General features: G+C 42.5%; 1 protein-coding gene across 4 annotated transcripts in view; it reads left to right on the top strand.

Moving 5' to 3' along the window:
• The window catches only part of LOC307045373 (SERTA domain-containing protein 2-like), a 57,289-nt gene extending 32,689 nt beyond the window's left edge, over positions 1–24,600 (top strand). For 3 of the 4 annotated variants that reach the window (XM_079690998.1, XM_079690996.1, XM_079690997.1), the window contains exon 2: positions 18,872–24,600. In XM_079690998.1, the coding sequence (XP_079547124.1) occupies positions 18,876–20,129 (1,254 nt within the window). In that variant the 5' untranslated portion in view covers positions 18,872–18,875 and the 3' untranslated portion in view covers positions 20,130–24,600. Of the gene's footprint in view, positions 1–11,616; positions 18,849–18,871 lie in introns of those variants that run through there. The other variant, XR_013809899.1, reaches the window with a different exon arrangement.
• Positions 24,601–25,129: the final 529 nt, after the last annotated feature.

The following is a 25,129-nucleotide window of genomic DNA, read 5'->3' on the forward strand; positions in this document are numbered from 1 at the left end:
ACAATGTTATGTCACTATGTTACCCGCTGTACCACATGACCATGGGCAATATTTAGGGGGGGGGGGGGGGGGGGAGTGTGTGGGAGAGAAACTCAGGGATTTTACCTTTGCAGACCATTTAACTTCTGGTCCAGGCTCTCGTCGTCTCACGCCTAGACTACTGCAACTCCCTCCTGGCTGGTCTACCTGCATGTGCCATCCGACCTCTGCAGCTCATCCAGAATGCAGCGGCTCGTCTGGTCTTCAACCTTCCTAAATGTTCCCACACCACACCGCTCCTCCGCTCCCTTCACTGGCTTCCAGTAACTGCTAGAATCCACTTGTACAATTGTACTTGCGTACCATGCTGTGAATGGATCTGGCCCTTCTACATCCAGGACATGGTTAAACTGTACACCCCAGCACGTGCACTCTGCTCTGCATCGGCCAAACGGCTCGCTGCACCCGCACTGCGAGGGGGACCCAAGTTCCCATCAGCAAAAACACATGGGTTTGCTATCCTGGCTCCAAAATGGTGGAATGAGCTCCCCATTGACATCAGGACAGCAGAAAGGTTACACATCTTCCGGCGCAGACTGAAAACTCATCTCTTTCGACTCCACTTCGAGCGATTGAATTACTAACAAAGCACTTATATACTAATAAAGCACTGGCTTATCTAAAGCCAGTTGAGTAGCACTTGAAATGTTTTAGCTCTATGAAACCTGATGTACTATCTTGTTGGTCGAACGCACTTGTTGTAAGTCGCTTTGGATAAAAGCGTCAGCTAAATGCAATGTAATGTAATTTACATGCACACAAACCTATATAACACACTACAGGAAAGGGGAAACCCCGATAAACATAATAGGGCCTTTTTAAATATAATGTTTTTTTAATAATCAGCAGATGGTGAAAATAGTTAGATATAGCCCTACTACAAACTTGCAATACTGCAAATCAAATACAGAAAGCCATTCATATAGGTAATTTACATGGGATTGCACTCAATAATAAACATGTATTGATCACAAAATGAATTAAAAGCAACATCTGCTAACTAACTTCAAAATCTAGATAGAAGATGCAGACACTAACTATATCTCATCTACTTGAGTGTAGTGGTTGAAGCCTGCACCACTGAGTCTTCATTACTGGGATGCTGCGTGTGGCGCAGCAGGAGCTCTGGTGTTTTGTAACCAGGTCTGCCATTGCGTAAGAGATCGTAGTGTATTCCCTGTGCCCAGCTGACCTCTGTCATGTGAGCATTTATGATCACTACAAGGGAAGATACACACACACACACATACACACACACACACACACACACACACACACACACACACACACACACACACACACACACACACAAAATCCGACAAGTTAGAGGCATGCACACACACAGACATTGTTTTCAGCCACATGATTGGTTTATGTGTTTTGGTCCTTGGTCATCACTAATTAGACCCTCCAGAAAAACGCGATTCTGCGATCGCAGAATTTCCCGCATAATCAGCAAAATGCCGCAGATTTTTAAAAGTCCGCATATTTATCAAAAGGCCGCATAATCCCCGCATTTTTCCACACAAAGTTGAGAAAAAAACTAAAAAAGTTAACTCGTCTTGACGAGTAATGATGATGACGCAACGTCATCAGCCCGCGCATCACAGAAGGCAAACACCGTCGTGTGAAGGTGTGGAATTCACACACCAAGATGAACAAATCGAATCCATCACATTTACCCACGAACATTTCAGCTAAAGACCGGGCAAAGCAGTACCCCAATGTCTTGCACAAAAGTGGGGGGAAACTGTTCTGTACCCCGTGCAACTGTGTGTTGGAGCATAAAAGGAAATCGACTGTGAATACCCACTTCGATTCGCTCAAACATTCAAAAATGGTTTCTGCTGCGGACAAGAAAGCCAAACAACTCACGCTCACAGAGGCTTCAACCTCCAAAACCCTTTCGAGGGCTGCAAGAAACGAGGTGAGTAGCCTACAATATTGAAGCTGGTCAGATAACGAACGAGTAAATGAAAACAGAATGAGGATGAGGGGGGGGGGGGTGGGGGTGGTGTGTGTGTGTGTGTGTGTGTGTGTGTGTGTGTGTGTGTGTGTGTGTGTGTGTGTGTGTGTGTGTGTGTGTGTGTGTGTGTGTGTGTGTGTGTGTGTGTGTGTGTGTGTGTGTGTGTGTGTGTGTGTGTGTGTGTGTGTGTGTGTGTGTGTGTGTAGGCCTGTCGCGATAATCGATAAATTGACTTATCGTACGATAAATAATAATGGACTCGATAACTTTTCTGAGCTCGATAAATGGCCGTTTACAATTCATAAAGATGTGACCAGCATTTTAGCCTGGAGCGCTGTGGCTGCCAGGCGCGCTGTGAGGGGCGGGGCTGACACACAGCCAGGTCAGGACACTCCGCGTGCACGTGCAGCAGTGTAGCAGCCAAATTAATAATATAGCGTCAAGCGGGAGACAACGTGTGACTTACTCGCGGGGAATTTAAAGTGAAATGGAATTGGTTACAAAACCTAACGACACATCTCGATTCTCCGGTGTGGCAGTATTTTGGATTCAAACCAAATCAACGAGGCGAACCTACGGACTTGAATCAGCCGGGCGGTGAGTCGCATTGGTTTAAAAAAGGTAGCGACAAAAGCAGGCAATACCACGCATTTTAAACCACCTAAAACACAACCACCCCATTCCGTTTTTCCAGCTGGGAGCAAACACGGCAGCTGGAGATGGAGAGCCCCCACCCGACAATGCAAACATGTTGGTGTTCCTTGCTCGAAAACTTAGAAAAACAGATTTGGATATGGCCTGTTGAGGCATCTGGGTCTTTGACAGTGGACTGTACACTTGACTGTTGTTTTAACGAGTTTTTTTTTGCTTGTGAGATAATGTGTGCTCATATTTATTTATTTATTTATATATATATATATATATATATATATATATATATATATATGAGAGAGAGAGCTCTGTTTTCCAGCCTGACTCTATTTAATTTATTGTTTTGGTTGTGTGTGATTTCATTTATTTATTATAATTTAATTAATTAGTTTTATTTATTAATTTATATATTTTAATATTATTTCACATTTCATTTGCAATGTTGAATGTTCAATAAAAAGTTATGTTTGAAAGGATGTACTTGAATTATTATTATATATTATCATTATGTCTAAAATGGTCTTAAAACGGTGCCGACAATATTATCGTTTATCGCAATAATTTCCAGAAAAATTTATCGTCCAACACAATAAATTATCGTGACAGGCCTATGTGTGTGTGTGTGTGTGTGTGTGTGTGTGTGTCTTTCTGTGATGTAGCTTGCTTCTAGTATGCTTGTTTATCATAGCAACTCTTTAAAAGTGCTCCCTTTCATTCAGTAGTAGCCTAGTAACAGGGTGCGGGAGAATAATCACCTTTTTTCCGCTTCCCGCATATTTCACAACTGTTCGCATATTTCGCAACTTTCCGCATATTACGCAACTTCCCGCAATTTTCCCGCATAAAATCACATACAAACCCCGCATTTTTATCGCATAATCAAGGATTTTAGCCCGCATAATCAATGATTTTAGCCCGCATAATTAAGGATTTTGGCCCGCGTTTTTCTGGAGGGTCTAACTAATGCCTGTTCTTCCACTTATGTCAAAATAAATTTTTAGATAAGTTTCAGCTCATTCTTAGGGCATTTGACCACTTACTGTAACCAAGTCAAGTACCAGTGTAAGTTATATTATAGATTATATATATATATATTTAAAAAATATATATCTTTACAGGGAGAAGACAACAAAATAAAATACTATATAAAATAACATGTTTGTTTTGTTTGTAACATTTTTGTTAAACTTAATCAACTACCCAGTACGAACACTTTACTTAAAGTGGACCTATCATGCTATATTTGAAATATATATTGTAGGGCCATACCTATACAAAACATGTCTGTGAAGTTTTTTTTCAAAATACCAAACAAATCACCCATTGTAGCCATTCCTCATACTGCTCAAACTCCTCTTTTGAAGCCCTGTTAGAGAAACGCGGATCTTGGGTCCTTAGCTTGAAAAAAAGAAGAAGAGGAGGCGGAGCTAATGCCTGATCAGAATTCTACCGGAGATAAAGTTAAATTATGCTGTGATAAAACGCAATCCTGTTTAAACCACGTCAAGGATTATTTCTGAAATGGTTTGGAGCTCAAATGCTTTTTCTCTTGCGGGTTTATCACAAGGTGAGTTCTTTTTTTATTTCCTGCTTTTTAAACACATACACAGTACACTACACAGTACAGGTTAGCTCTGATTGTTAGCGAGGCTTGCTAATGTAAACAAAGACGAGATTACGTCCAAAACATTTAAGGCATTGTTTCTGATAGCAACTTTCTCTTGGGCCGCTGCCGATTTGACGTCAGTTCGGCAGAAAATCTGTATCCGCTCGTTGTACACCTGTTTTTAAAAGATTTGGGTACAGAGGAAAAGAGAGAGGGTTTTATTTTCTGACGCTGCGTGAGTTCCCCGACGCACCGGGGACACATGTATGTATAAAAGACATCACAAAGTACATTTTGCATGATAGGTCCCCTTTAAATGATTAGGGTCTAGACCAGGGGTACCCAATCTTTTTTGAACCGAGAGCTACTTTTAAAGTTGCCAGTCTGCCGAGATCTACCAGTCCAAATAGAGAGTCGTAGCCATTACTGACAGCCTACTACCAGGTAAATACACACTTCTACTTGTATAAAACTGACCTTTGTACGATGAATACTTCATAAAATACTGCAGATCCTTTATCTTACCTCTTTCTAATCTACACACATACAAGTATTTAACTGAAGCTACACAACAGTGGTGTTGATACAGAGTTGGAGTTTATTCACACGTCACATACTACAGTGGGTAATGTTTTCAAGAAACATTGAACAGTGCTGCCACACATGACACAGGGAAAAAAGAAAAGACTCTGAACCCTTTGTTTGCCATTATTTAAAAATAGTGTTGCTACAAAAGTATAAATTAGGCTTACTAATAAGACAATTCAGATCTGAAGCTACACAGGAATCTGCTGCCAACGTGCAATAAAAAAGACAACATTAATAGAATCAAACCCTTTTTTTGTTGCATTTTAGTAGAGTATAAAAAGAAATTCCTTTAAAATAGGATGCAAGCAACACTAGTTTCTTAACCTGAATCGATAATAGACTATAATCAATTTAAACAGAACAGATCGTAATGTTTGCATTCTTATACCATTTTGTATAATAATTAAAATGAATAAGTTCAAACAAACTAAAACTTACAGCTGATTAATAACGGTATCTAACTTGAGTTTTTATTATATCAAAAACCTGTTGAAATGCTACTGTTGTTTTTTACTGTCCCCCAAAAGCGCGTCGGCAGCCTCCAGGAATGCTTCTTTCACAACTTCGCCATCTTTGAAAGACTTCATGTGTTTTGCAAGAACGTGGCTGACACGATAAGATGCTATGGTAGCAGCTTTGCTCTTGTTGTTGGGCCTGGTGAAAATGGACTGCTGTGCATTTAGCTGTCCTTTCAGGTCTCTCGCCTTTTGGGAGCGTAGGGCAGAATTAGGAGGGAATTCCGTCTCGTAGCGTTTGTGCACTGTTTTGAAATGCTGCTCCTAAATTACCCTTCTTCGATAAAGCCACACTCGCATTGCAGATGAGACAGATGGACTTTGAATTGGAATAGATAAAAAAAAAAATCATCCTCCCACTGAGTGAAAATTATATATGTTGGGCTTTTTTGCTTCTGCCATACTTGCGGTCTTGTGTGTGTGCGGGCTGTCACTCCTGTTGACACGGACAACATCAGCGAACTAGTTTGGACTGCCCACCAGCCCCGCCCCGACACATGGGGTCATGCCGGCCAATCACAAAGTCCAAGTGCATTATTCTGGCACAGGAAGATTATGTTATAGGACATTAACGATAAAACAGAATATTGTTGTTCTATTTTTAGACACATCTCGCGATCGACTGGGAATCTCCCCGTGTTCGACCGGTCGATCGCGATCGACTGGTTGGGCACCCCTGGTCTAGACTTTGTCAAATGTGCTAAAAGCCGAATTCAGAGTGATTTCCCCTCTGGGCCCAGATACAGGTACTTTTGCTCTTAAGAACGAGGCCATATTGACTTACTGCACTACAGGCCCCCCCGCATCCAACGCTGTTTCCAGTTCCCTTTATACATCCACGGTCATCACACCCAACATCAGCCAATTCAACATGTCGAATCGGTGGGCAGTCGGCCAAAAGCTGTCGGCAAAAGAAATCCCTCTGATTGGCTGTTCAGCTAGCGAATCAGTGCATGAGAAGCGAAACGGAAGTGAGGGACCCAAACAAACTATTAATAAGGCAAATCTGAGAGTTCATTTTGCTCCAGCTCTCGACACAGGTTCGGGAAAGCCCCATCAGCTTCTCGTTGTAGAGTGAAAATGGAACGCACACGCTATTTGTTGTTTGTTTATATCACGCAGTCTGTTCTTCTTCTCTCTGTGTATCACCCAGTCTTTCTTCCGGTTGTTGCCTCTTTTGAATGACGAATACACACTACCACCGCCTGCTGGTAAGGAGAGTTATTGCCACTCATGCGCAGTTCGTACGTGCTTCTTGGCCGTCGGCTGAAGTCTTTGCGGTGTGTTCCAGTGCGACACATGGCCAAGACGCAGAGACGACACAACAGTCGGGGGTCCGTCTGTGTCAGTTCTTTGGTGTCAGCTTGGTGTGCCGGGCCTTAAGCATCATAAACGTGTGTTTGCCATAGACCTTATTTTCAGCCTACAGAAATACACACACACACACACACACACACACACACACACACACACACACACACCTCATTCACACCAACGGTGTTTCAGGGCCGGTTTGGAGCTGGAGCTTGAAAAGCACCGGGTTTTCCTTTTCACACCGCAGCAGAGCAGCCTCTTAGCTCCGGAATCCGGTTCGTTTTTTTATGCACCAAAAAATTGTCCGGCTAAAGCAAAAGCACCGCGTACGTCACGCTTACGTCGAGGCAGGGGCAGGGGCGAAAACAAAAAGCCAGCGTTTTATCCAGTTTGTACACAACGATGGAGAAACTTAACAAGCAGCAGTGGTCCACTGAAGAGACCAGCTACCTACTGGGAATCTGGTCTTCTGAAGAGATACAGAGGAAGCTGGAGCACAATCGGCCATTGTTGTTGTTGTCGGTGTCAGCTGTGAGGGTTTTCCACGCGGTTTGGCTTTATGAAGCAGGCATGCAAACGGTTACGTCATGACGCAAACGATGACGCAATGACGCAGCACCAGTCGGACTCTGGGCGGTGTGAAAAGAGCCGGAGCTAAACCGAAGAACCGGTTCTGAACCTGAAAAGCTCTAGCACGGAGCTTGAACCGGAGTTGCGTTGGTGTGAATGAGTTCACACACACACACACACACACACACACACACACACACACACACACACTGTGAGTTGGACAGTCCTACTCATGTGCAGAGGTGGATGCATTACAGCCAGGAGGAAGCAGTATTAATGTGCTCCTGTACACCTTCATGCACATGCGTATGCTGAGATGAATCCATGTCACACTGAGCGCCCAGCACAGTGCTACATTCTTCCACCTGCAGCAGCAGCAGCGTAGTGTGCACCACATGTCCATACTCCATGCATCCAGAGAACCTGAAATAGCCCGATGTAGAGGTGGGGGGAGGGGTTGATGTGCAGTTTAGGCATGGAAACCAGCGTATCCGGTTACAGGATCATAATATCACTGCAGTCCGTCCAGTAGCACCGCACTACCCCACATTACACACACACTCACCCCAGCGAGCTCTTTAAATCATATGCTCGGCCCACATGCCTGATGTGTGCACAGTTGGCTGACACACACTCTCATGCTTGCAAACACACCTGACCTCTGTTCTAAATGAATAAAGCACTCTTATTTGCTGTATAGTTGTGATTAGATATATACTTTTCTATTTATGCATCCATATTTCAACTCTTTTTTTGGTGCTTGATATTACAGTTTTATTACCAAGGCCAACTTCCCTGAAGGCATCATAAACCTTTCATGTGATCTTGGCAAACACACACACAAGTAGGGCTGCAACGATTAGTCGACATAATCGACGACGTCGATCATAAAAATTTGTCGACGCGGAATTTTAGTGTCGACGCGTCGTATAAAAACAATCAGAGAGCCGGTAACGTTAATTCAAAACTGCGCAAATGTTCATTTGTAAATGCAAAGCACTACAGGAAGTGCTGGGGGCAGTATACTCTCCATTGTCTGCCATGACTGCATTCTGTACTAACAACAAAGAAGAAAGAATACGAACGATGGCGGAAAGGAGAGAGAATGAGGGTGATGAAGAGCTCAAAAAAGCGAGACCGAGAGTTTCGAAAGTGTGGGAGTATTTCACAGACGACAAGCCAAAGAAGTCAGTGAAATGCAGAATTTGTAAAGGGGAATTGGCATTCCACGGCAGCACTACAGTGATGCACGAGCATTTAAAACGCAAGCACCCTGGAACCGTGAGGACTGCTACTTTGGATCATGGGTACGTTTGAGCAAGTTAGCCATAGTCATGTTTACGTTAGCTTACATGTTGGAAAACAGAACGTCTCATGGTTAATGCTTGCTAAGCAAACGCTATTTCAGTTATGTTGAGGCTGCGTGTCCACCAACGAGCTGCTAAACAGCGCCAAGCTTACAGCGTAGTAGAGCACACTAGAGCTTTATGGACGCTGTAATTAATTCCAAACTTAAAATAATAATTAACAAGGGTCTGCGAAATGACAAGAATAAATGATGTTCATGTTATGTTAAGGCAGAGGGACTGGACAACAGGGTGACATTCACAGGTGTGCAGACTTGAGGTAAAACATGCACTGGAGCCCGGAAAAGGAGCCGTGCCCACAGGAAGCAGAGATGGAGGGTGTGACAGAAATAATCGTTAGATTAGTCGACTAATCGAAAAAATAATCGACCGATTAGTCGACTACCAAAATAGTTGCAGCCCTACACACAAGTAGGCCTTTTTATTTTTAGGTTAGATTTCAGGTTGTGGATGTCCTAAACAATGATAGATAATCCTCAGCAATGTATGCACAAGTTGAGTTGGTTCTGTAAGTTTTTCAGAACAAATAGAAATTGTTCAGCCCAGTCTGTGGGTCAGGATAATTGGTGATATTTTGGGCTGGACGCAAAATGATAGACGTATTTGACTAAATGATTTGATCAGATCGCTCTGCTGGAAACAACCATTTATATATTGATTATGAATTTGTTTGGTATCTGTTCTTAGTAGGTAGAGATGTGACGAAGGTAACTTCGTCACTGTGGACTGATGGCTTCGGGCCTTGCATATGTGCACATTTTAAACAGTTCATACTATTTATTGATGTAGTGCTTACTGTATTGGACATTTTTATACAATTTATACTATTTATTGATGTAGTGTTTATTGTATTTTATTTTGAAAAGTGTTCCCCTTTCCCCATGTCTGTTGCCGTTGATTGTGTGCACCTGGTGCCCTGTGTTGTCTCCTCCCCCCTCACCTGTGTCCTGTTGGGTTGATTGGTCTGTGTGCATTTAGGCTCTGGGGTTTTTCTGTTTGGGGTAGTGTGTGTGAGATCCTGGCTGCAGGCTGTGCTCAGGGAAACAACAGCAGGATTGAGGCTGTGTGTCATTGTGTTGATCATTTAATAAATGCCCACACCGGGTTATATTTGGGACGTTCCGCCTCTGCCTCCTTGCTTGGTCGGGCCGCTCAACAGTCACTTTCACAAGAGAAAAGGAGGAAGTTCTGCAAATGGAAAATATTTCATGTGGCCTTTTTATTACATAAATTGATGAAGTAATAGGTAGTTATTCAACTTAAGTGATGAGTTAACGTGTTTATGATCTGATATGATGTGGTTTGATTTATTACATATTAGGGCTGCACGATTTGGGGAAAAAATCTAATTGCGATTTTTCTGACAGATATTGTGATTCCGATTCGATTTGCGATATTTATTTTTAAGCGACCCAACAGAAGTTTATTGTAAAATGCGGCTATATCTCCGGCTAGGAAGGTCGTATCAACGTGCTCCCGTCTTTAGCACCCTCGCAGCCCGAGCTACAAGTGAAAGAACTAAACTTACATGAAACTTCCGTTGGGTTGCCTTAAAGTCAAGCTTCAGTTTAAAACTCACCCTGTAATAGAAACATGTGATGGAGCATTACTAACCTGACTCAGATCGTTTGTTTCACCAAACCATCTAGGAAAGCTCCATTGGAAACCATTTGGAAAAGTATTTCAAAAAATCTTGGCAGGTCATTGGATCAATCGGTCTATCACCTTCTGTCATGGGCCACTTCTGATTGGTTAACAATGACTGGTACATGTGGAGCACAGCACTTCTGATTGGTGTGGATGACTGACACAATAAAAAATAAAAAATAAATAAAAGAAATCGCAGGCTTTGTGGTTTGATAATTGCATCATTTCAAATCGCGATTTAGATTGAAAATCGATTAACCGTTCAGCCCTGTTACATATTTATAATGACATAATCCTTTTGATATTGCACTCTGGCAGACATTTTCCTAAATACATTTGTATTAGATCTCATATAAGTAAATATAGTTACATGTAACATATACATTCACTTGTAATATTTGTAGCCTTCCAATTCAAAAGTAATGACTTACAATTGAAAATATATCCATTGTGAGCTTCAGTCTAAGAATATGAGCAATAGTTCTGACCTTCAAAATGTAGGCTTGTTGATTTCTAGTCATAGCTGCTTGCTTCTCTGCCTAGACGCTCTCAAGAGACCTTGAGCTATTTTTACTTCCTGGAAAAACCTTTTTTAGGACAGTTCTTTGCGAGACAGACAACAGTGGACGCGTTACAGTCACAGTGACCTTTAATGAAGACTGTTGCTCCATTTCAGAGCACAGTACTCCTCCACTGCTATGCTATACCCGCTCTACTCATATATGATCTGTTTGTTTGTCTGGTGTGTTCATATTCCCACATAGCTGACAATATATATGGAAAGGAGGTTATATAGTGACTGAAAAAGAGAAGAGGAAAAGGGAAGGGAAGAGGAGGATAATGAAGTGGAATGTGAGGGGTGGGGCACCTCTGGTATGTCAGCCCTGTGTGTGTGTGTGTGTGTGTGTGTGTGTGTGTGTGTGTGTGTGTGTGTGTGTGTGTGTGTGTGTGTGTGTGTGTGTGTGTGTGTGTGTGTGTGTGTGTGTGTGTGTGTGTGTGTGTGTGTGTGTGTGTGTGTGTGTGTGTGTGTGTGTGTGTGTGTGTGTGTGTGTGTGTGTGTGTGTGTGTGTGTGTGTGTGTGTGTGTGTGTGTGTGTGTGTGTGTCCACCCTGCCATGAGTCAGTCAGTAAGACATGCACAGCTGCTTCAGCTCTCAATCACACAGCAGCAGACTGCTTTGAAACTCTCTCTGTTGCTCTCTCTGTTTCTGTCTATTTGACACTGTGATTGGCCATTTTCCTCAAAAGCAGCTCCAATGAATGCAGATACTCAAGTAGTGCATGGGTAAAAGTCAGGAACATCAAAAATAACTACTGTTACATTAACAAGTATTTTCATTTTTCTCTTATTTAGAAAAAGACTGCAGAAGTTCCCAGGGCTACCTATAAAAAAAAAAGCTTTCCATTGGATTTCGGTATATTGCAGAAAATAAGCTCTATAAAGAACTACATCACGGTCACATGACTTCACCACTGCTAAGCTAAAAGCTGCTAATGTTCAACGGCAGTTGCCAATTGTGAAGCTGACCGTTGAGCGGCCCGACCAAGCAAGGAGGCAGAGGCAAGACTTCCTGGACAAGACATCAGAGAAAGTGAATGAGGACATCGAATATCTCGATAAAGTGGAGCTAAACAAACAGGCGGCCGATAATAGAACAGCGAAACGCAGGAAGAAGCGGGAAAAACTGAAGCGCAAAATGCGGATGGCAAAGATAGCCGAGAAGGTCCGTCAGGAGAGAGAGCGCGTCAGACAGCAGAACCAGCAGGAGCGCATGAAGAGGAAGAATCAGATCCCGAAGAGGAAGAAAGGGAAGCTTCCTTCTGACTTCATAGGAAATATAATGTCTTAGGAATCTAAGACATTATATTTCCTAGGGAGAGGGGTAAGGAAATGTAACGGAGGTTATATCTGGGCCCATAGATCTCGGCCTCCGTTACGGGTAATATACCACTAAAAACATTGCACAGGAAGCATGGGAATATGTAATTTATGTAACTCGTTTGCCTGTCTCTGTTTCCTGGTTTTATTCTGAAAAGTGTTCCCCTTTCCCCATGTCTGTTGCTGGATTGTGTACACCTGGTGCCCTGTGTTGTCTCCTCCCCCCCACCTGTGTCTAATTGCTCCCCCCTCATCTGTGTCTTGTTAGTCTGTGTGTGTATTTAGTAGACCCTCCAGAAAAACGCGGGCAAAAATCCTTGATTATGCGGCCTAAAATCCTTGATTATGCGATTAAACATGCGGGGTTTTTATGTGATTTTATGCGGTGAAATTGCGGGAAGTTGCAAAATATGCGGAAAGTTGCGAAAAATAATAGATTTTTTTTAAAATATTGGGCTGTCTTATTTATTCTCTCTCACACACAACCTGCCACTAACGTTAAACCCCTTTCCTATTCAATTAAACACATTCAATGTTTATTTATTGTAAAAGCAATTGGGCTATTTTAATCACTCTCTCACACACACACACACACACACACACACACACACACACACACACACACACACACACTTCTCCGCCTCATTCTGTTTTCATTTACTCGTTCGTTATCTGACCAGCTTCGATCTTGTAGGCTACTCACTTCGTTTCTTGTAGCCCTCGAAAGGGTTTTGGAGGTTTATGCCTCGGTGAACGTGAGTTCTTTGGCTTTCTTGTCCGCAGCAGCAGAAAGCATTTTCGAATGTTTGAATGAATCAAAGTGGGTCACCGTCGACTTTCTTTATGCTCCAACACACAGTTGCACGGGGTGCAGAATAGTTTCCCCCCACTTTCTTGAAAGACATCGGGGTACTGCTTTGCCCGGTCTTTAGCAGAAATGTTCGTCGGTAAATGAGATGGATCAGATTTTTTAATCTTGGCGTTTTCTCTCTCGTGTGAGTTCCACACGTTCACTCTACGGTGTTGTTTACCTTCTGTGATGCGCGAGCTGATGACGTCACGTCATCATCATCACTACTTCACGTCGAGACGAGTTAACTTTTTTTTCTCTCAACCTTGTGTGGAAAAATGCAGGGATTATGCGCCCTTTTGATAAATATGCTGCCTTTTAAAAATCTGCGCCATTTAGCTGATTATGCGGTAAATTCTGCGAATGCAAAATCGCGTTTTTCTGGAGAGTCTAATTAAGGTGCTGGTTTCTTGTTGGGCTGGGAGTGTGTGTGAGATCCCTGTGGTTAGTGACGGTGTGCACATGTTCAGTAGGATTGAGGCTGTGACGGTGTTGTAGTCAAGTCACCAATTCACGAGTCCAAGTCACTCTCGAGTTACCACTCTTCGAGTCCAAGTCTGAGTCACCAAGGGAGAGTTGTAGTGGAGTCCAAGTCTGAGTCACCCAAGGAGTTTCCGAGTCGAGTCCGAGTCATCATTACCTGTGTTCGAGTCCGAGTCACCCAAGGAGTGTCCGAGTCGAGTCCGAGTCATCATTACCTGTGTCCGAGTCCGAGTCACCAAGGAGTGTCCGAGTCGAGTCCGAGTCATCATTACCTTTGTTCGAGTCCGAGTCACCCAAGGAGTGTCGGAGTCGAGTCCGAGTCATCATTACCTGTGTTCGAGTCCGAGTCCAAGTCCGAGTCACCCAAGAAGAGTCCAAGTCAAGTCCGAGTCACAAGTCTTCATGTATTAACCTTTGGATATATGTGTTGAAATGTAGCTGCTCCTCTACATTGTCATGTTATACTAATCTGTCTATTGAACTGCTGTGAAGCAAGTTTGGCTACAATTCTTGTAATAGGTGCTATACAAATATAAAGCTTATTCCTAATATTAAAATTATTATTATTGTAAATGACCTTTAATATGTCTAACTATATTTAAAATGAGTTACCTTTTAGAGAAGTGATTATGTTTGTATGCCAATATTTTCCTATGGTAACGTTTTCGTTTTGCACTTTTATTTTGATAGTAATAAGATTGGGACTCTTATTTTGCAGGAACTTTTACCGGTTAAATCGGTTTACTGATAAAGATTTAGCCCCAGAAAGCACATGGCTACTTAGCATGCAAAATGACGTAATTCTGCATGTTAAGTAGCCATGTGCTTTTGTGTTATCGGCTGAATCTTTATTTATTGATTAGATCTCGTCACTCTGATGATAGTGTTCATGACAGTCATGTCTGAACTCGATCCTTAGAGTAATGTGTTACAGAGCCTTCTCTTCAATATTGTTTCCACATAACGAGCATTTTGCGCTGCTCTTTTCCAATGTGGAAGCAGAATGTGTGAAAGCATACAGCACGATGCGGGGTGTGTCTCTAGACATCTTTCGACTGGAATAGCGGGGCCCAGTCCGTGAACTGCCTCAGAGGTGCACACGCCAGGATAGAGGACATCAGACTCCAGAGAAAATGTGCTCAAGTCCGAGTCCAAGTCATCGTGGGGGGAAACATTCACGAGTCCAAGTCAGCGCAAGTCTGAGTCGCGTCATTCAGTGCGCGAGTCCGAGTCGATTCACGAGTCCCGAAAATCGGCACTCGAGTACTCCATCTCTGGGCTGTGAATCATGTGTATGATTTAATAAATGCCCACACCGGGTTATATTTTTGGACGTTCTGCCTCCTTGCTTGGTCGGGCGCTCAATTGTCAGCTTCACACCCATTTATACATTTGTTAGCAACTGCCGTTTTTATGACTCACAGAAGCTTCCGACATTCACCAGTGGGGGATTTACTGAGCCATCTTAGGTCATACGTTAATCACAGACCTTATTTCAGGTATCTAGACAGAAAGACATTGCCGCTAATAGGCAGCAGTGTTGGGTGTAACGCGTTACAAAAGTAACGGAGTTACAGTAATATATTACTTCTTGCTGTAACGAAGTAATGTAACGCATTACTAATTAAATGTGGGTAATATATTACCCGTTACAATGCTCAGTAACGCAGTTACAACACATTTTAACCCGAAATTAAATGGTGTTTTGTTTTTTAAGAATGTACTAACATAGCGAGACATTCCGACACCGGACAAATTGTGCGGGTAGATTAGTAAACCTGGTGTTTACCCTTCAGGCTTCGCGTCGAGATCTTCGGGGAAGTTGAACGTTATGCAACCATTCAAAAAAGAGAACGTAACGAAAAATACTAACAACAAATTGTGTCAGGTGCGCGTGACCTGCTCCACTGCGCGTGCATCATTTCCAAAGTGCTTCCACAGCAGTGACACACATCTGATCTGTGGATAATCATTTATACGGAAATGGTTAAAGCAACCATCACTAAACGCCAGCAACACTGCATCTACTGCAGACAGTAGCAACAGGTCAGATGCGGACATCACGTTACCCTCCGTTGTGGACACTAGCTTACTCCCGCCTGACTCGCCAGCCCCGGAGCAGCAGTCTTCGTCGCCCGAAACTACGCCGCCCCTCTGCGGCCCGCAGGTGCCAGGTATATCTAAACAACTACCCGCCTGTACAGTGGGGTTAGGCGGTCATTTTGCAGCTTGTGGTATAAAAATAGACAATGGCTAGAATATTCATGTGAAAATAGTACCATATTCTGACATGCCTTTAGAAATGTTGGGTCAAAAATAATGCATACAATAGCACAGATGCCACGAATGGCTACAAAAATATCTCATATCTCAAGCTTATTATCAACGAGCTGATGTTGAGGCTGAAATGTTCTCCAGGTCACAAAGTCAACCTCACATGATGATGTGATACCAGTTTTCAAGCACAGTAAATATTCTCTTCCCAGCGTATATGATGGGACCAAGGTGATGATGTAGTAGGCTTCATGGTTTTAATAATACTTTTGCCTTTCAATGTTTGCCATTTCAAACCATGAGCATGATTTAAATAATATTTGCCTTGATTTACAATATGTTAACCTTCATTATAGTCCTTGACAGCGGTCTGTACTGCTGTATTAACAACGTGTCACATGTTAAGAATTTACAATCAGAATCGAGTATTCAACTAAGCCCTGTAATACAAGTTGTTAGTAGCCTTAAGGGCCTACAAAGTTGTTATGCTATACCACATTGCCCTTCACTGGATGCATAATGAGCTGCACTAAACTACATTTTAGCATTTAAAATACCTAGCTATTCTTTTGCGGTTATTTTGGTGAAAGTAACTAAAAAGTAACTAAAGTAGTGTAACTCATTACATTTCAGAGACAGTAATATTGTAATGTAACTTATTACTTTCAAAAGAGAGTAATAAGTAATATGTAATATATTACATTTTGGAAGTAACTTGCCCAACACTGATAGGCAGTGAGCTGATGGCCTTTGTCCTAGCTAGTTTATAGTTTAGCTCAATAAAGTGAAAGCACTGTAGAAAATCATTTTAGTTGTGTCTGCTGAGCCAGGTGGGCTGTCTCTGTAATATACTGAGTTGTAGTGTCTAATAAAATATAACACTGCTTGATAGTCTTATGTTTAGGAGCTCTTATTAAGCCTAATGGATTGATTGTTAAAGTAAAAGTTCATTTTGGGGATTATGTTAGCTTTAAGAGTGAGAGTTAAATCAGAAATTCAGTCTCATATCTGTGTGTCAGCAATGGATGTCAGGAGATGGTTAGCCTAGCTTAGCATATAGCTTGAAGTAGGGGAAACAGCTAGCCTGGCTCTGTTAAAAAAGAAACACCTCATTAACTAAAAAATATACACTGTTAAACTTTTCATGTTAATATCATAGACATTCTCATTTTGTAAATCATCTCAGCAGTCAGCAGTCCGACCAGCATCTGGTATGTGACCATTTCCATGGATACAAATTCAAATCCCAAGCGTAATATACTTCAAAGCTAACCTGCTAGCATTGAAAAAAACTGTCATTGTCGTGTCCAAGGCAAAGACATGAGATCGTCTAAGAGCTCGACAAACATCAGTCAAATGTCATTTTGTATTGCCGACCTTCATCATTTTAGGTGAAGAGTTCTTTGCTCAAAGGCCCTAAGCAGTAGTTTTAAAGGAGGAGGATTCAAAGTTGCTCAATGCCCTCCCACCTTTTACGGACCAATCCCTCACCTCCTCCTCCTCCTGTACTTAGTCCTCTTCCTCTTTCCTGCCCCCCGAGAACACCCCCTCCAGTGTCCCCATCCCATTCTTTGTCATCTCTCCGGGTGAATTCCCAGCTGACTCTATTTGTCATGGCAACCAACCAGTCGTGGTGACTGGGCCTGCAGCTCACACTTCCTGTGTGTGTGGTTGTGTGTGTGTGTGACACACTGCGCATGCGTGTAGACAGAAACTGGCTGCATGAGCCTGTCATCCTGGATTAGAGTCAAACATACTGCAGCGACTCCTTCCTTCTATTTAACGTTCTTTTTGCTGCCTTTCTTGCTTTGCACTAATAATGACACCATCAGATCGTTTGATTCAATAAAGGGATCTGTTAACGAGATTTAAATGTATGTTATGTAAAGAGAATGGACCTTTGCTAATGCACTGTATGTCTCGTGCCACCACTCTGCCCAGCCCCCCCAATAATATACCATTTAGACGGACTCTGTGCGCGGGTCATGGGTCTATCTGTTTTAACTGCATCAGCTGACCTTCCTTCACCATCCTCTCCCCGACCCGTCAGACGCTGTCCTGCTTTGGAGAACTAGCGTACGGAAAACAGGAATGGAAATACTGACACCGACCTTTTTACCTTTTGTCTTTTAACCAATTTATGGACAAAAGTTGAGGGGAATTAATATAAAGTGTGTGTTACAAAGAGAGACGGACAGCCCAAAAGGTGAATCTGAAACAACATTTATTTTATAGTACATTATGGATACAATAATTTGCTTTATCAGGCATTCCGGAGTGAGAATCAGGTTGACTCCAATGTGGGTCAAACAGCCTGCTCTCTGAAAGTGGTATAAGTGACTCAATGTGCAATTCAGATATGGCAGGAGGGTGGAGGATGGAGGGGGGTGGGGCTTCAATATTGCCTATGTTCATGTGGTACAGCGGGTAACGCTGCTATTACATAATAGCAGCATACTGTCGTCGTGCCGGCGACAGTATGCAGTGGTGAGCCTTGCTGTGCAGCTGCCCTTGGTTTCAACCATCAACGTATGTTGTTTTTGTATCTCCTATTGCAGTAAGCTTGTTGTGTTTAAGCAGTTTTTTAAATCACCATGGTTAAGCTGCTGGGTTGCAGTATATACACTTCTCTGGTGGTAAACATGTCACATTTCAGTTGGGCGAGATGTTGTATAACAATTATGATCTAATGCTGAGAACCAGGAAGGCTAATAGATTTGTCATAATGTACAAAACCCCCAATGGCCAGGTGTATATATTTTTTGCAATAACAGAATAGTTCATGAACAGACAAGTATGTTAAATGTCACCATTCCAGGCCACAGGGGTTTGTGGTTACAGAATGACATCATTAATTTTTTTAACGCAAGAGCTTAAAGGATGAGTTGATTAATTTATTTCCAATCAACAGGAAGCTGAATGGCAATTACTTTTATAATGCTTAAATAGTTTTTTATGCAAAAAGGACAAACATTTGCATAAATTTGGGAAATGTTGAAGGTCAATCTTTAACTGATAGAACTAAATGATTAATATAGAAAACATTTGATTGTGTGCTTGAATTGCCTTGTTATGTTTCTGGTTGAGCTGTAACTAAAGTCTCTCCGATTTTGTGTTTTCTAGATATATGTTCGGTAAAGGTGCGAAGCGGAAGCTGGGCGAGGATGAAGAGGGGTTGGAAGGCAAAACGCTGGAGGGGTCGCTGGCGGGGGGGGGCTTCGGCTTCTGTCCAGAGGGCCTGTCCAAGGTGTCGTACACCCTGCAGCGGCAGACCATCTTCAACATCTCCCTGATGAAGCTGTACAGCCATCGGCCCCTCGGGGAGCCCAGCCTGGAGCGCCGGGTCCTCATCAACAACATGCTGCGCCGCATCCAGGACGAGCTGAAGCTGGAGGGGTCCCTGCGGCCCCTGCTCCTCCCCCCCTCTCCACCGCCCGACGACCCCATGGACGAGGGCTTCCGTGAGGCGCCATCTTCCTTTGGTGTTCTGTCAGTGCAGGTATCCCAGCCTTCTGCGCTGCTGACGCCGGCGATCGTTCCACCGCCTTCCCCCCACCCAATGGTGCCTCCCAACTGCCAGGCATCCCAGGCCTGCCCCAACCATGGGGGGGTCTGCCTCGCCCCTCTGGAAGCCTGCCTCACACCAGCCTCTTTACTAGAGGAGGATGGTACAGATTCCCCCTTTTGTACTCCCACCCCACCCACTCCTCCAATGTCGCCACCCACGCCGCAGCCTCCCCCATTACCTTCGGCACTTCTGAGCCAGACGGCCCCCCGGGTCCCTGCGCCGGCCTCGTCCAACGACTGTTTACCCTCCGCTCTGAGTGACATGGAGTTGGCTCCTCCCACAGCCATAACAAGGACAGCAGCAGCTAATGCTAATACCGAGACTACCTCCCTGGCTCCCACGCCACTCACCCAGCCCTTAGAAACGCTCTCCCCTGCTCACAAAGGCCTACCAAGAGACTGCAGGACGGTGGGAGTTAAACTTGAGGCAGATAGCGTCTTGCTAGCTGATGCCCGTTGTGCCGAGCTGCGGCCGATGGACACTCTGCCCACACTGCCCCCTGCTGGCCTGGCAGACATTTCCTCCTCCTCTTCCTCCCCCTCGGGATTCCTCTCAGACTTGGCACTGGACGACGTTCTGTTTGCCGACATCGACACGTCCATGTATGACTTTGACCCCTGTACGACGGGGGGGGCTGTGGGCGTGGCGGCAGGCGGCATCACCAAACTGTCGCCGGTGGTGACGGCGGACGACCTCCTCAAATCGCTGGCTTCGCCATACAGTGGCCCCGCCCCCCAGGTTTCAGCCAATCAGCCTTTCAAAATTGATCTGACAGAACTGGACCACATCATGGAGGTGTTGGTGGGGTCGTGACTGACGGACTCCGTCACCACCGAAACACTCAGACAGTTTCATACAGACAACAGACTGGAATGAACATTTAGGAATCGATTTTGGCGTATTCCTGTTTGTTGTTTTTCTGTTTTTTTAATAGGGTCGGTAATTGTAAACATCGATTGTGATGTCAATTAGTACTACTATGACAACTACTCCTACACATTACTGTGCATGCACTGTGCTCGCCTTTCCAAATATGGAAATGAAGTAACCGGGAAACAAAGACATACATACGTTTGTATTTCAATACTTGTGAGGACCTCTATTGACTCCATTCATTCCCTAATCCTGATGTTAACTTTATCCTAATTTAAAATCTTTAACCTTAATAACCCATACCTAAGCCTTAAACCTAAACTGTAAATAGAAAAAAACACGAGGACTGGCAGATCGTTCTCATCATGGGGGATCTTCGCAGTCATGCTGTCCTTTTATTTGACCTCACAGGTATAGTAATAAAAGTGGACAACACACACACACACACACACACAAACACACACACACACACACCATGTATACATCACTTCAGGGGACATTACATTGACCAACACATGCCTAACCCTTATCCTTAAACTTACCCTAAACCTAACCAAGTCTTCACCCTAAAATTAATGATTCCCCTCATGGGGACCTCCATTTTGTCCCCATAAAGGAGGTGAGTCATCACACGTGACTGTGTAAACAGATTTAGGTCCCCACAAGTATAGTAATGCTAGGCCACACACACACACACACACACACTGAACCAATGACTTTTTAGCAGATGAGTGCCTTTCAAAATGACCACTTCTTCAATTCCTGTTTTTACATTTTTTTTTTTTCTAGTTATTTTCACTTTAACAGCCTAGAGAGAGGTAACTCCTCGATGTTTTTTTTTTTATTTAATGTATTGTATGGTGTTAAAACTATTATTAAGTAAGGTAATTTCTCATGATCAAATAATAATAATGTAATTTTTATCTTATCACAGATGTTTTAGCTTCTTGTAAAGCAAGCATAATGAGGTTTTAGGAGGAATGCGTTGTTTTATGTTAGCTCAGCTATATAATCACGCTTTGGGATAACTCTGAAACACATCGCCGGGTTATTTTTTACATTTGTTTGGTTGAGGAAAATGTCTGTTCTTGTACACATCATGAATTCAGTTCAGGGCTTATTTTTCTCTTCCTCATTGGCAGGCACAAATAACTGTGCTGGATGCTATTTTACATGAGCTCCATCTACGGGCTAGTTATCGTGCTTCAGTTCCAGCAGAATTCAAATGAGCTGCACCGCAGGAACGCTCCACGTGTTTACATCGCTGCGCCACCATCAACTCAGTCACATACAGAGGATTCAACGTTTAAAACATACTCATTTGGCTGAATTGGACACAAACATATTTAATTAGAAATGCATTTTCTTGGTTTGATACCTACAGAATCAGCAACATAAATGACACACAGATTACAGCACAGTATAAAGTATTAAAGTATGTTTACCTGTGTTTAGAATAAGAGCCCTATATGCCAAATGTCAGGGTGCTGCTCACTTCTGTGCTTTGTGCTGTTCACTGTTCACCCTCAGTTTATGGATTCTTTAACCACACAACAGCAGACGGGCGAGATCTGGCTCATGAATAAGTTGAATGTTGATTTCCAATGAGTACAACAACAATGTTAACCTGATAATGCAACGTGGCAACATACTCCAAACAGAGGCTACTATGCAGAAACACAGTGTGTAGGCTAAGTGCAGCATCTAAGACGCGGTCACATGAGGATTCCAAACACATTTAGATACAGATTCACAGCCATACTAGTTTTTGCAGGAATCTTATTAATTGTGTATAGCTGTGTCACAAAATATAGCCATTAACTGCACTCAGACTACCCAGATATTTGTATTTTGATTGGAAGATTAGGCCAGTAGAACACACAGGCATTATAAAAATCTGCTTTCCATTTATGCAGCAGTCCTACTAATAACTGGATTATTGGATTGAATCATTTTCAAGCTGCTCAGTTGATAAAAAAAAAAAAAAAAAAGTTCCAAAATGCTTTTTCTTGCTTGTTCCTCCTAAAGTCTTACAATATAATGATATTTTAAAAGTAGTCTTCCCTGCAATTCTTTAAAACATGATCTTTTATTAATGTATTTCAAGACTTGCTGTGTGGTGAAGTGTCACAATATTCTTGAGGCTACATTTGGTGAAATTGGATAATATGCACAATGTCTCAAATAAAAAAAAAAGCCCTCAGTTAAAGTTAAACCTTAGGTGCTTTCACGCCGCAGTACTTTTCTCACTTTAGTTCCGATATAGTTCCGAAATGTCGCGTTCACACCAAAAAAAATCCGAAACTAAAATGATTTCATGAGAACCGTTTTACTCCCTTTTCCGTCCCTGCTAGAGAGCAGGGACTTTTGTGGGAGAAAAAGGTTCCCATTTCTGATTGGCTGGGCGGAATGCAAACCACGCCCCGTAAAACTCCCAAAATGTTTTGTGAAGCCGCCATTTTGTTATCCTCGCATTGAATTATTAGCATTAGCATTAGCCCAGCGCAGAAACGCAGAGAGACTAACCTTTTTGCAACACAAAATAAAACATGGGAGCGGTGGAGATGAGGAGGTGTCGGCGTTCTGGCGATTTACTCGGAAGGCCAGTCCCCAACTCTTCCATCCGGGGACTTCGGGTGGCAGTATACGCCGTGAAGTTGTTTGCGGCCTGCCAGTAAACCCAAAGCAGAAGAAGTGACGCCAGCGGCTTCATTTTTCTAATCCTCCCTCAGGGACTTATTCTGGTGTGAACGCGATCTCTACTTAGTTCATGAGAACTAAAGAGTTCTCATGAACTAAGTTCTGATGAACCTTTGTGGGAAAAGTACTGCGGTGTGAAAGTGCCTCTTGTGTTCATCACTTATTTCAGCCCATTTTTGCAACAAGCCTAAAACACACTATATGACATTATTAACTTGAATGTTGAATGCTACACATTGTCACTTGTGTTGGCGCACAGTGAGACATTGTTTAAAGAAGCTAAAACACTTCATAGAATTGTGAGGAGTTTTATGAAAACTGTCTGCAAGTTCATCATTACAACCGACACCTTACACATTATGCATAACTATTTGTCACGCAGCTTGAATGAAGGTGGATCATTCAAATTAAATCCTCTCAATCGCAAAAGGTGTACACAGCACGGCACACACAGTGACTTTTAGTTCTCAAAGGTCCAGTCCACACTTTGTACTTGGTCTGTTCTGAGAATTGAACCAGCAACCTACGCTTCCTACGCCAAGTCCCTATAGACCCCTGAGAATCTTAGTTGTTGGAATGAATATCATCTACATGTGTGGAGCAATATCACAAAGAGACACCACAGAGATGCACATCACCAACACGTTGAAATGTTTCCCTTCAAATGAAGTTCAGTAACAAATGTCTGACAGCAGTGAGGTGTTGGTGATGTTTAACTTGTTCTGGTGGATCATCATTAGTTTCCCATCATGCATTTGACACTTAATATGTAAATGAGCTGCGTTGAACTGAATTCAAAACGGAGTGTGAGCAGCACCGATCATAGTGTTTGCAGACGACGTTTCTCTCACCATGTTTGAATTTTAGAGTGCTTGTTTTTTTCTTTTGTCCATGAAGTTATTTATTCTTCTTGTTTTTCTTTTCAATGTAAATATATTTATTTTTGATGTGAAGTGAACATTTGGATTGTAAATGTGTGTACAGAATGTGTGGCAGGAATGTATTTCAGATAGGAATGTATCTGAGCGTGGAATTATGGGTGGAAGCCATTTTTTATACACATAGGTAGTTCCTATTATCTGCTTTTATGTTGTTGTTTTTGTTATTGTGGGTTTGTGGCCACAACTTTTTACATCTTTTGTACTTGATTTTGTTTCCAGTTGAAGTTGAACCGTTCATGCAGCAATACACACAGCCGTCTCCAACCTTCCGATGTCAAGACTCCAAAGCCTTTCATAGACACTTCAATGCCAAAAGTAATGTAAATAGTAGGAACAACACACGAGCTCCAGAGACTTGGTCCATCAGTGTTTGTTACCGATCTGTTTTAGCGCTGTCCGACCACAAGTTGGGTCACATCGTGGAGAAACACTTATTTTTCTCCACGAAGGCTGTATTTTACACAGACCTCAGAGCTGTGCCTTTTTCTATGCAATAGTACGCACACACAAAGAGACAGCTGATCACTGGTGATAGGGATCCAACGTGGACTGAAGATGGTATATATTTGTATATATATATATATGTATATACAAATATATATATGTATATACAAATATATACATATATATATATAAAGTTTATGAGATGAAAGGACAGCAGTCAATGAATTTGAAACAGTCTTACTTTTTTTGTTATATATATATATAAATATATATTTACTATATATATATAAATATATATATATATATACAATAAATTGTAAAAAGAGCCTGATTTGTCTCCTTGTTTTTTTTATATTGTGTACAGTTTTTTTATTTGCATGCACATAATACACAGTGACATTTATATGTATATAATAAGCTGACCAGTGTGTGCTATTGGTAAACATGTGTGTATGGGCTATATATAAAGGGGCCCTATTATGATTTCAGGGTTTCCCTTCCCTGTAGTGTGTGCTATGGGTTTGTGTGCATGTCAATGGTTTGCAAAGGCTAAAATCCAAAGATTTCTCCTTTTGGCCACAGAGTGGTGCGGGACCGAGAGGCACATATACTTACTGCACTCATTTACCCTGTAACACAACATATCTGATAGTAGGGCTTCATTTGCTGTTTGATGCCCCGTTGGCTAAAATATGATACACAAATGAAGGACACATTCTCAACAGGCTGATTTGTATGAAAAGCATGTCAATCTAATTGAATTCAAGCCTTCTATTGCTTAAAGAAAGAGTCATTTAGCAGTGGTTGTTTCAGAAGGGCTGGGGCGTGTTTAGGGAATATTGGTTCCCCACTGGG

This window comes from Notothenia rossii (genome assembly GCF_949606895.1).
Source record: "Notothenia rossii genome assembly, chromosome: 6".
In the NCBI taxonomy this organism is placed as follows: Eukaryota; Metazoa; Chordata; class Actinopteri; order Perciformes; family Nototheniidae; genus Notothenia; species Notothenia rossii.